Source organism: Mustela nivalis, assembly GCF_964662115.1.
Source record: "Mustela nivalis genome assembly, chromosome: 7".
Taxonomy (NCBI): domain Eukaryota; kingdom Metazoa; phylum Chordata; class Mammalia; order Carnivora; family Mustelidae; genus Mustela; species Mustela nivalis.
The window spans coordinates 123,771,972-123,784,556 of NC_139026.1; the positions used below are offsets into that span (position 1 = coordinate 123,771,972).

Sequence of the window (12,585 nt, forward strand, 5' to 3'; positions counted from 1 at the left end):
CTTTTGCCTTCTCGAGCGACGCTCCACCTCCTGCCTTTATTCCCTGGAGAATCTGGTTGTGTTTCCTTTTGTTTCCTGTCTTTCTTTTTTTTAAATATATCTAATGGAGGTAATAACCTACACAATGTAACACGAACAGCGTCCATCACTTTTCACTCCCTGCCATTTTAATTTGATTTGATTTGTCTTTCCAGTCTGACAGCCCCACTCCTCAAGGCGAGTAGGGCCAGTCAGAAGCACACCTGGAATGGAAAAAAAAACAGGTTGGGGCATGTTTGCAATGTCCACGCTCCACACGCGGGTGGCCTCTGCAGCTGAAACATGCTGTCCAACCCACGTGCAAGCAGTTAACGTGAATAGAGGGTGATGGCGATTGAAGATAGGGCTCTTGTACTGCACCTTGTGTGCCTCTCACTCCGTCCCCAAATCGGACTTTGCCACAGCTTCTAGCTCAAGTCATGGGACTTTTCACCTGCTGCTCCACAAACTGTCGCAATGGCTGTGGAACAGTGTTTGACCCCTTTCACCAGTTTCTAAGACCTGCCATTTCACTGGTTAATCTTTTAAAATACGGCAGACTCCCCTGCGGTTCTAACCATATAGAGACTTTTTAAAGATCTGAAGGAGACCTTTTAAGATCATAACACAAAATTGTTAATTTTTTCACTCTTCAAACCAGGTATTCTAAAATAAAGAGTGGCTTTTTTTGTTTGGTATCTTGAAGTAGTAAACTGGGACCATAATTAAAAGTCCCTAAAAAATGAAAGATGTACCACACTTACAGAGTTACTTTAATGATGCCATAATTCCGTTTTAGAAAGACAGGAAGTTGCAACGCCAGTAAAGTGTCTCATGAGAAACCAAGGGCAGAATCTTGGTGTTCTGTTAGTCCTGATTCCAAAGAGGCTATCACTCATGATGGCTGAAATTACACAACCAGCTCTTACCAAGCTACCTGATAATCTTTAAAAAAAAAAAAAAAAAAAAGGTAAACAGACACAAAGGAGGTGTTTAAAATGTTTTGAAAATTTTCAGAACATTGGGAGACACAAAGAATTCCTCTTCAATAGGGAATATGAAATTTTCCAATACGGATTTTATGTGAATAGGAATAAAATACTGTTTGAATACAGAATTGTTACAAAGAGGGGAAAAATGTATTACTGTATAATTATATAAACATCTTGAAAAATGCATCATGCCTAATTAAATTCCATCCATTAATAAGGCAGTAGGCCTGGGGCTAGTTTGTACAAAAATGGCATTTCTGGTAAACACAATATTTAAAACACTACTCAAATACACAAGCTTGGTCTCATGACATAATTACGTGTTTTTAATTTGGCGCTATCCTTATATGATGCCAAAAAGAAAGCTACAAATGAACCATTTTAAGACACTATAATTTCCATACAGTAATGCCAAAAATAGAAACGCAGTACAAATATTTTCCTTAAAACTGTAATTTTGGATTTACCTGGCAATTGCATTACTCTCACCAGGATCCCAAACCCCTTCTGAAGTCAGGAAGTCAACAGACACGGTTCTGAGAGAGAAGGGCGAGTGTGATCCTGGCTTTCCTCATAACCTTGGGCAAGCTTCTTAATCTCTCTGTGCTTTAGTGTCTCATTTGTCAAACACTAATAATGCTACCTGCCTCAAAGAATCACTCGGAAGATGAAAGAAGACCACGAACACCACCACGTCTGGCGTCATAGTAAATGCTCTGTAAATGCCAGCTAATACTATCGACCCACCTCGGTGGAAACCATTGTCATCAGGACAGAGCACCTCTCTCTGACAAAAGGAAAAACACATTCCTCAAAAGCAGACGCATGGCAGAAGAGGAGGTGAGCTGCAAACACGTTCTGTGAAAACAAACAGAGCCAGACACCAGAGGCCACATCTTGTAGGATTCTCAGTGGATGAAATTTCTAGAAAAAGCTGCTTCTTCTAGAAACAGAAGAAAGGTGAGTAGTTGCCTAAGACTGGGGATGGGAACAGGAATCGGCCGCAAAATCCCCAACAGGACTGGGGTGATGGTCGTTCAACTGCATGAACCTACTGAAGACTACAGAGCCGCACGCTAAACGGGAGAGCTGTAGGGATATAAATTATACCTCAATAAAGCCACCTTGACATAAACAAGAGATATGTTTCCAAAGTGTTCGCACAGGCATTTTCATACCACTCCATGATTATAGCGAATTCGGATATTTTATAGAGTAGAGCAGAAATGGTAGAGGATGCGAGCAGGTCAAGGATCACACCCGGATCCCAATCCGGACCCAGCTTCCTTCATTTCAAGGCAAACTCTTCACTCCTCTCAGCGTCAGTTGCCCTATCTGTGAAAGGGGAATCATAACACTATTACTTTCAGAGGCTACTGTGAGAGTTATGTCATCCCCCCTTGGCCCCTCTGGGTTCCCCACATCAATAAATGGCGCCACCCCCTTCATGCAGTTGCTGGGGCCAAAAGTGTGGATGTCATCCATGGCTCCTCTACCTCTGGAATATTGGCTCCAATCCATTAGCGAGTCCTGATGGCTCCACTTTCAGACCATATCAGGCACCCAACCACTTCTCACCAGTCCCATCCTAGTTCTTAAACATCCCTGGGGAATCACAAAAGCCTCCCCCTCTGGAGTCTCTGGACTTCCATTCTGGACCCTCCAGAATTACCACTGCGCTCCAGGCCAAAGGGCTATGTAGAAAACACAAGGCCAGAGCCTTGTTCAGAGCCTGTTTAGAGCCCTCCCATGACTGTCTGGACCATGGCCTGCGGGCCCCACATGAGCCGGTGCCCACCCAGACCTCACCTCATATCCTGCCCCACCCTTACAACCAGCTCCATCCACCTGGGGCCCTCTTGCCCTTCCCCAAGAGCAGAGTCCTCTTGCTTCTAGGCTATTATTTGCACCTGCCCCTGTACAGACGGATCGGGGTGAGGCTCATCCCTTTCTTCCTTGAGATCTCAAATTCTCCCCCCAAGATGGGCCTCGCCTTTGAAAAACACCACTTCGTCCCCCCACCACACGCCAGCCCTTTCACCTGACTGGTTTCTTTATAGCTCTGACACTCCCTGGAATCACATACTGTCTGTCTTGCCACCAGAATGAAAACTCCACGCAGGCAGGGATTTCATCTGTCCTGCCCACTGTCCCTGCCACGTCCCCTAGTGTCTGGCCCAGAGCCTCGCGCAGAGGAAAATTCCTTAAATACCTGCTGAATGAAGGGATCTCATAAATCACTTAGCATAATGCCTGCCACGTAAGAAGTCCTCAAGAACTGTATGTTGGTAATAATAAAAATAATATTATTACACTTACTGTTATTATATTTCACAGATAAGAATATGGAAGCCCTCCTACGTCAACAGGCTAACCCAGGTGGAACTCTAAGTGTGACCCTTTAGTACTTCAAGAAGCCTCCTTGCCACGACCACATAGTAACATGTTCTCACTCCAGCAGGAGCCTAAAGGATCGTGCAGCTGATTTTCTCTGTCTGTTCTCTGCTTCCTCTGCCCTCAAAGATCCACCCCGTCCTAAAAGTGTGGCCTGGGTGCCACAGAACCACAGGGAAGTCCCTTGGATGACAACTTCTAGTAAGGGGGCACTCCATCAGCTATGAAGTGTGCAAGCTTCACTTCACCCTCATGACAGCTCTAAGAGGCTGATTACCCCAGTTTACAGATGAGGAAAGAGAAAAACAGACATAAATGACCTGCTCAAAAATCATACTTATTAATGGGGAGCTTGCATTGAACATTCTGAAAATCTTAAAAATCTAGATCTCTCTCCCACATACACTCCACTACTCTGTGCATCCATTAAAAAACAGCAAGAAAAATAAGAACCCTGACCACAGCTTTAGCTTTTAAATGACACTAAGTTATAAGGGAAAAGGATGTTATGAAGAAAGTCTTTCTACAAACACATATCCACAATGACATTCTTAACTTCCTCTGGGACATGGAAATTTGAATTCATCCACATTAGACACTCAGAGACAACTTCTGACTATTCATACTGCAGGAGTTTATAAGGTGACTGTAGAGTTTCATAAACTCATTAGCATGCAACAGGCCCAGATGCCTGAAAAACCCAGATACAATTTGAGTTTCAACCTTAACGCTCATGGAGTATGCTGAGTTTTAAATGTTAGTAATGACACAGAAAAGTTTACCTCAGAGTCATAGCCCTCTCTCCTATACACTTTATTATGACAAACCTTGTGTCCAAGAATATAACAGAACGTGTCACTTCTGCTATCAAAGCCAGGTTATCTTTACAACACTCCTGAGATATGATGGTGTCCTGAGGAGCCAGGGGAAAAGAGGGACTCCCCCCCACCCTTCCCTACATGTCTCTTATCAGCACCTTGGCACCACTGCCATTGAGTTACTAGAAATTGGAGCTATAAGATTGTGGGCAATGGTACAACAGCCTAATGCCCATGTCTCAGGAAACGTGTGTTTGGGGCTTCGCGACCTTGCATTTGCCTTTGCCGTGCTGGAAGGTACATCTTACTAGGTTCACCTCCCACATGAGAAAACCGTGGCTCCCAGGGATTCTGCGACTTGCTGCAGGTCACAGAGCTGGGGCCTGGATTCTGATTCACAGGGACCTGGCTTTCCCTGAACCACATTAAGAAACGCATCCCAGTTTCCACGCAGAAACACACTTGCATTGACGTGCCTGAGTGGCTCAGTGGGTTAAGCCTCTGCCTTTGGCTCAGGTCATGATCTCAGGGTCCTGGGATCAAGCCCCGCATCGGGCTCTATGCTCAGCGGGGAGCCTGCTTCTCCCGTCCCCTCCCCTACCCCCACCTACTTGTGATCTGTCAAATAAATAAATAAAATCTTAAAGGAAAAAAAAAAGAAAAAGAAAGAAACGCATCCCATTCCCCAATCACACCCTCTAGTCCAGGACTGGTACTGAGCAGGGCAGTACCCCATAGACACGCCAGGACAACACAAGTCAGCATGGACAACAAGGACGATCAAGAACCCTCCAAACTACATCTACCTACAACCAGTCAGGAAGCAGATGGCTGGACCCTAACCCACATTTTCTCAATCCTGTTTTTGGAGGAGACTTCACAACACAGACTGAACCCAGAAGGTTGCGTAGGTTGGGTATTGCCCCCCACCGCCCCCATTTAAAACTTCTGGGTCTAATGACTGAATTTATGATTCAGCAGCATAAGCCGGAAAAGCACTGTGGACACCCCAGAGGCCCTTGATGTTTCATGGCCTCTAAAGGGCAGGAGAGTTCTTTTTTTTTTTTTAATGGGCGTTTTCTTCACACGGCAGAACCCCGAGACTTCGCTGTGTGTGGGGAACATGGCTGTCACCAAACCATGACTCCCTCCCACTTCCCCATGCACACAGCACCAGAGCACAGACTGTGGCTATGCCTTTTTAAGGCTTGGAGCCCATGGCTTCCCCTCCAGTGAAATCTTCGGCAGAAGGACTAAAGCATCCACCTTGTGTTAAAGCAACATTCCTCCCTTTTTTCTGAACCTCTCCCCTCTATTTTCCTTCCTACAGTTCACCAGAGTTTGAAAAACATCAAGTAAGTCTTTCTACAAGTTCCCCACAAAAACTGTCTTATCTTCTCATTTGTAACAGAACTTCCGGTGGGCACAGTTGAGGTCAGTTACCCGTCCCCACCACGTGACACCAGCCCTCAGCTCCTGGGAAGCCTTCAGGACAGCTCAGGACCCCATGTCCCCACCACAACTAACTTCCAAGGGCCCCTACCCTTGAGGTTTAACAATACCATAGTTTCCCTGTGTCTCTCAGACTCCACGCTATAGAAAGTGCCCCAACCCCTCAGCCATACTCTAGACAAAAATGAACATCCTGGGGCACCTGAGTGGCTCAGTGGGTTGGGCCTCTGCCTTTGGCTCAGGTCATGGTCTCAGGGTCCTGGGATGGAGCCCCACCGCCTGCCTCTCTGCCTACTTGTGATCTCTGTCAAATAAATGGATAAAATCTTAAAAAATAAAATAAAATAAACAGTCCTCTCCCTGTGTTCAGCCACACCCCTACCACCAGGCTCTCAAACTGATCAGCCCTGAGCAAGTAGGCACATTTCCCTCCCAAGCCTCTTCACAGCCTTTAATTTCAGTCAGAAACCCAACCCCTCAGCTTTAGCTGTGATTTCCGTCATTCTTTCAGAGATACCTTAATTCATAGCTCTTATCGGGACTGTCCTTAAACAACTTTTTAAAAAATGTTTTTGAAAGATTTTATTTATTTATTTGAGAGAAAGAGAGAGAGAGAGAGAAGGCACAGGCAGGTTGTGGGGGGGGGGGTGCAGAGGGAGAGGGAGAAGCAGACTCCCCAGGGAATCTGAGGCGGGGCTCAATTCCAGGACCCTGAAATCATGACCTGAGCCAAAGGCAGATGATTGAGCCACCCAGGTGCCCCACTCATTTAAAAACTTTGTGTAATTTTGAGAAGTTCTTTTTTTTTTTTTAAAGATTTTATTTATTTATTTGTCAGAGAGAGAGAGAGAGAGAGTGAGAGCGAGCACAGGCAGAGTCACAGTGAGAAGCAGGCTCCCTGCGGAGCAAGGAGCCGGATGTGGGACTCAAACCCAGGACGCTGGGATCATGACCGGAGCCGAAGGCAGCTGCTTAACCAACTGAGCCACCCAGGCGTCCCGAGAAGTTCTTTAAATATCATCCTTGCCTGCCCTGCCCTAAGGACAGGGTCCCACCTCATCAGTCTTGTCAACTGCAATCCACCCCACGTTAGGCCACTGCTGGCACGGAAGGGGCTCTAAGTGAATGTCTGTTAAATGAAGAAGTGAATGAAAAGCCAAAGTTTCCCCTACCAGTCTTAGAAATAGCCCCTATTAACCATGGCTAAATGGCAACTTCTACCAGCTTACCAAATTATTTATTTTACTGATGCAAAATGAAATCAGTAATACCAGATGGGTAAAAGGGTAAAAGCCTCAGTTCCTTTTCAGCTGAGCTCCCTAAGTATTGAGCCTAAGGAAAAGTTCAAATGGATCAGGCCCAGCACTTTCTGCACTAGCAACAAAAGGGGGGAGAAAAATGACTTGCTTTCACAAAGGAAAAGCAAAAATAGGCCAAGACAAGGAAATTATACAAGAAAATGAAGCCTCATCAGGTCAACCCAGCACTACGTGGCCTGGGCTGTGCACAGACTTCTGGTTGACATGATTGACACCCGTGCTGTCCCCACACATATGCCCGAAGTAGGTTGCAAAATGGGCCAGCATCCACAGCTACTTTCTTGAGACTTAAAAAGTAACATATCTGTCGAAGTCTCCAACATTATCTGGGGGCTTCTACCAATGCCTGAAATCTAGGTCTTACTGAATCAATTTTCCTGACCCATTTTAAAACACATTCTGCACACAGAATCCTGCAGAGAAGAAGGTACAGACAAGTGTTATCATGAATAACACTAAAGCCACATTACTAATATACTAGGGTCCTTTTTTCCAGAGAAAAAAGTCTTCTACCCCTCAACCACTCCCAAAGAAAATCACTATAAACCTTTTCCCCCTATCTTCTGACATTTTAAACAATTAAGAAAACAAAGAGGGCGCCTGGGTGGCTCAGTGGGTTAAACCTCTGCCTTCGGCTCAGGTCATGATCTTAGGGTCCTGGGATCAAGCCCCACATCGGGCTCTCTGCCCCTCTCTCTATGCCTGCCTCTCTGCCTACTTGTGACCTCTCTCTCTCTCTCTGTCAAATAAATAAATAAAATCTAAAAAAAAAAAAGAAAAGAAAAAAATGAATTAATAAATGCACCCACCCTACCACAGTTCGGAACAGGATTTCTCACAGCCCTTCTCTAAAACACAAACCAAGTCTCCTTTGAAATACCCCAAGAATGAATCCTGCAGTCCATGGGGGCAAGAGGCTGCCTGTCACAAACAGCCGTATTAAGTCCACGACACAGGACCAACCCCAAAGTCTCCTCTCCTCCCCACGAAGCAACATTATAGAAAAAAGGCAAAGCTACTTAACTCTGACCTCTATTCCAGAGAGGCATACATTTTGCTTCCAGTGTTTCCGGTGTCCAAGGCCATAAGAGGATTGAAGGACAATATCCAAAAATTCTGATATTTCCTATTTGAGTTTCTTTTGACTTATATGCCAGGGTCCTCTTATTTCTGAAGGAACGCTGATCATTACAGCGGACGAAACTCTTTGCACCACATACTTCACACACAGACTAACAAGTCACTACTGTATCGCAAAAGCTCCCTATAAGCCTGTATGCAGATTAAGGAGCCCCAAATTAGGAACAGGAACAAAGATTGCACCTGATAGTACAAAGCTACAACTTCCTTCTTGTAAATTCTTCTGACTTCCAAAAGTATTGCATCATCCTCAGGCTCCATTCACTTCTACACAGTTGTCTCCAACATCTTTTTATTTTGCATGGAGTAATGAAGATGTCCAAAACTTTTACAAGTGGAAATTGGAGAAATGAAACGTCCAAAAACTTGACAAGTGGAAAGTAAGTGTATGCAATAACAAAAGCATTCAGGGCCAAATCTACGATTGAACAGTGTGTTGTTTTTTGGCTTTTTTTACAGAACACACGCACTCCAAACCACTCACTACTCACGGGGAAATCCTTTTTTTCCACTTTCAGAAGTAAACACCTAGCTATAAAACCTCGGTCATTCCTTGTTCTACAAAAAGAGTGTCTTTGCATCACATACGTCTCCCCAGTCGCAGAATTTTGCTTTTTAAATATTTTAAAAGCTGAAGTATTTATTTATTTATTTTTTTAAATAGTCAATCCAAAACTACTCTTGAAATCTAAAGAACACAATCCCTAAAACTTTTCTGCCGCTTCATTCTTCCAAATTATGTGGAAGGTACCTTGTTTTCCCTATTTCTTCCCTTCCCCCTTTTGTATAAGTAGTTATTTTAAGGCTATAAGAAGATACACTTCAGGCGACTTGTTGGTATTAATCCTATGTAAAAGTGGCACCACTACTGTAGACTATGGTTATTCAATATATTTTAGTCTGATGCGACTGGTAAAGATCAAGAATCAGTAACTCCTTCCTTTATTCACACACACACATTCTCTCTCAAACAATCCCACCACGGCTGCCAAGCCATAAATCAAGCTAAGATGCCTTCATCCTTAGGGTGTGTTTGGGTGGTAGGCGTAAGTGACCTTCTTTTCTGTATTTTTTTCCATTTTATAATAAACATACATCATTCTATACTAAAAGTTTTCAACTTGAAACTACGAACCCTAAGAAATCTCCAGACAGGCACCTCAGGTACTATTTCAACTTAAAGCAACTCCAAAGTAATGGCCAGGCAAACGTAGTCGGAGGCAAAAACTAACATACCTGTTAGCAAGAAACCCTCAAGTTAAAGAATGGAAAGCCTAACAAGCCTCATCTCGTTTTTTATATTTCTCTTTAATGCCATACACATTCTACAAATAAGTTAGCTCTACTATTGTTGACTGAAGTGGTTTTTGATGGTTTTTGGTTTTTGTGTATTTTTGAGGAAGGAAGGGTATGGTATCTTGATGCAGAGATTAAGATTTGCAATTTACCGTCTCAACAGGATTTCTCTCCAACATTTCAGAAGGGTCTGTTTCCCTCCCCTATGCAGCACGTCAAAACTTGGCCATACATAGCTGTGCCATCCCCAAGGGACCCGAAGATGCTTGGAGAGAAATTATGGGAACCCAATTTTTAGAACTTCTCGGGTTGCAGACGCCACCCAACATGCTGGGTTTACTGGAAGAGTGGGTACGTAAAGGAATAAAAAATGGAAAAGTTACTTGCAGACTGTTTGGAAACACTGCGACCGTCACCTTTAAACCAGCGGGACAAGCCCCCCGCGGCCCCTCCTTTGTCTGCCCAGGCACAGGCTCGCTCCGGCCCCGGAGCCAGCTCCCACCACCCCGAGCGCGGCCGCGCAGCAAGGGGCGAACCGGGCGCCTAGGGCTCGGCAGCTGGCCGCGCGCGGCGCTCCCGGTGGGCAGCGCATCCAGCTCCAGACAGGGTCTCTCCATTTTCAGGGCCGAGGAAGCAACAATAAGCCGAGCGGAGCGGCCTCCTGAGCTCCCCTTCCTCGCGGCGGCACCCGCCTCCCCAGAGCCCCTCGGGCTGGGGGCCACCGCGCCGGGCCCCACCACGCCCCGGCACCCCAGACCCTCCCGGGGCACAGCGCGGGGTGGCCGGGGCTCCCACACGCCCACCGCCCTGCGCGTCTTCCTCTAGCGCACGTAGGGACCCCCGCCCCACCGCCCGCGCCGCGCTGACGGCCGACCGGGGGGAGGGAAAGCCGGCGGCCCTTTCCGCCCTGGGGTCCCTCGGGCCGGGGGTCGGGGCTGAGCGGGCGGCCGCGCAGTCTCCCCGGCGGGTACCCGCCTACCCCGAGCTCCCAGTCTTTGTGTGCAAAGTAAGTGCGGGAGACGAACCTACCTCGGCGCGCTCACAAAGGCGCGCGGCTCCCAACCCGGCGCTCGCTCCGGGCGGCCGCGGCGGCGCCCAGCGGCCCGGCTGCTCAGGGCGGCCCCGAGGCGGCGCGGGCGGCGGCTCTGACGGCAGCGGCGGCGGGTCCAGCACAGGGCGGCTCTTTCACACCCCGCGGCCCCGCGCATCCGAATTAAGCGGCGGGGCAGGGCTGGGGGCGGGGTGCGACTGCGGAAGCCCCGCCCAAGCCCCGCCCCGCCGCGCTGGCTGCGGGCTCTGCGCTCGGGACCGCGGCTGCCCCGAAGGGAGTGCGCCAGGCCAGGCGGGAGCTCGGACAAAGTCTGAGGTTTTGGTTCCGGGAGGTTTTACTTCTGTTGTTTGAGTTTGGTTGGCTTCAGAAACTTGGAAAGAAGAGAGGGAAGGTTGGAAGAAAAATACTAAGTGTCACCAGATGAGAGAGAGAAATGGGGAATCGAAGGTGCCAGGAGTAGGATCACGAGGGCCACAGTTAAAGATCTTTCTCTCCCTCCCTCTCCGCATCTGTCTCTGTCTCCCTCACGTACTCGCTGGTGGGCGTCTGGCCTCCAACTCCACTCCATGCTTGTGAGCCTTAGCGAGACTGTCCCCCTTGAAATCCTGCAAATACGTCACAGAAGAAAACTCAAAAGGAATCAGGGAGGAAAAGGAAACAGGTTTGTTGGAATTGTATAAATTTACTGTCAAACCAGGACTTGAAACCCAGTGACCTGGAAATTTACTCATATTCCTTCCCTGTCCCCATTCATCAAAGAGTAACTGGAGATTTAATTTTGTGCGCAAGGAGGGAAGGTTTGTTTCACCTCCTTTTTTCCCCTTCTCTGGTTTTCATTTTTTTACAGCTGTCTTACAGCAAATTGCTTCTTGCCCAACCCTAAGACTCAGATTACCACGTACCTGAATCACGACATCGAACAAAAATGAGAAATATCTAATTCAGAGTAGCAAAGGAGGACAGCAGTTTGGCGGATTTTAGATCAAAAGCTTCTTAATTTTCTTGGCAAGAGATGAATAAGGGTTTATTTGCCGGGAAGTTTTTCTGACTAAAACAGCTTGGGTCATGATCACACACAACAGTCATCAATTATGATTTTTGTTAACAAATGACTTACTCCAAAGGTGGTCTAAAGCCACAGCCCTTCAAGGGCCTGACCATCTCCAGGTCCCTGAAGCCCACTGAGGGGAGGAATCACTTGCCACAGGATTTAGAGAGAAAGAAGCTCCTTTTCAGCCCAAGAAACTGACCTGTGTGAACTTTATCCATAGTGTTTCCTACACATCTTTCTTCTCTCCCTGTCCCTGCACTGTGTTGTTTCTGTAATTAACTGAGGGTCTGCCAGTCCCCAGACCAGAACCTGCGATCCAGCCTAGATTTTACCTTCACTCCCCACATGGAGCCAATCCAAAGTTCTAGAAATCCTACAGAAGACCGGGATACCCACCTCCCCATTCCATCAACATTGCCACAGTTGGCCTTTGGTGTCTGTCATCACGCTGTGGTCTCCCAACTGTCCCCAGCTTCTAATCACATACTGTTTTCCTCCAAACTTCTCAGGGAACTCCAAGTACAAATCTGCTCAAGTTAAACACCTTTAGCAAGTGCCCAATTCCTACTACATGATCAAGTCCAAGCTCCTTACTACAGTACACTTTTTGCTATCACCTTGACCTCTTCCCTGTATTCTTCCAATATCCCCAGACACCCAGAACTTCACTCAGCCGGAGTGCTGTATTTGCTGAATGGGCAGGCTCTGTGAATACAAAGCCTGGAGGAAAGAATCTGTCACTTGTTTGTTCTTCTACATGTCTCCCCTGGGCCTAGCATACCTTCACTACACTCTACCTCCACAAGGGTTCCTCTCCTCTGAGATCCCTTCCTCTGAGAAGACTTCCCTGACTTGCTCAGACTGGATGGACATTTTCTGCCCCTCTTATGCCTAGGGTAGCCTGGTAATTATTGCACTGTACTGTAAATATATGTCCTCCTTGAACAGAGTTTACACTTGATATGTTTATCTTTATGTAAAGATATACACTCTCATGCTTAACATAGTATCTTCCAGATAAAAAGTGTTGGGAACTGAATTGCATCCTTCTCCC

The 12,585-nt window shown here is 46.7% G+C and overlaps 1 protein-coding gene across 7 annotated transcripts in view; it reads right to left on the minus strand.

Annotated features, from left to right (window-relative positions):
- FAM107B (family with sequence similarity 107 member B) overlaps positions 1-12,585 on the minus strand; it is a gene marked incomplete at its 5' end in the record, with an annotated part of 218,638 nt that overhangs the window by 62,379 nt on the left and 143,674 nt on the right. For 2 of the 7 annotated variants that reach the window (XM_082739567.1, XM_082739568.1), the window contains one exon: positions 10,459-10,648. The exons of 1 other annotated variant lie outside the window; for it this stretch is intronic. Coding sequence is in view for 1 of the 6 variants with exons in the window: in XM_082739565.1 (XP_082595691.1) it covers positions 10,459-10,637 (179 nt within the window). Of the gene's footprint in view, positions 1-10,458; positions 10,649-12,585 lie in introns of those variants that run through there. 4 more of the 7 variants (XM_082739566.1, XM_082739565.1, XM_082739570.1 and 1 more) reach the window with 4 other exon arrangements.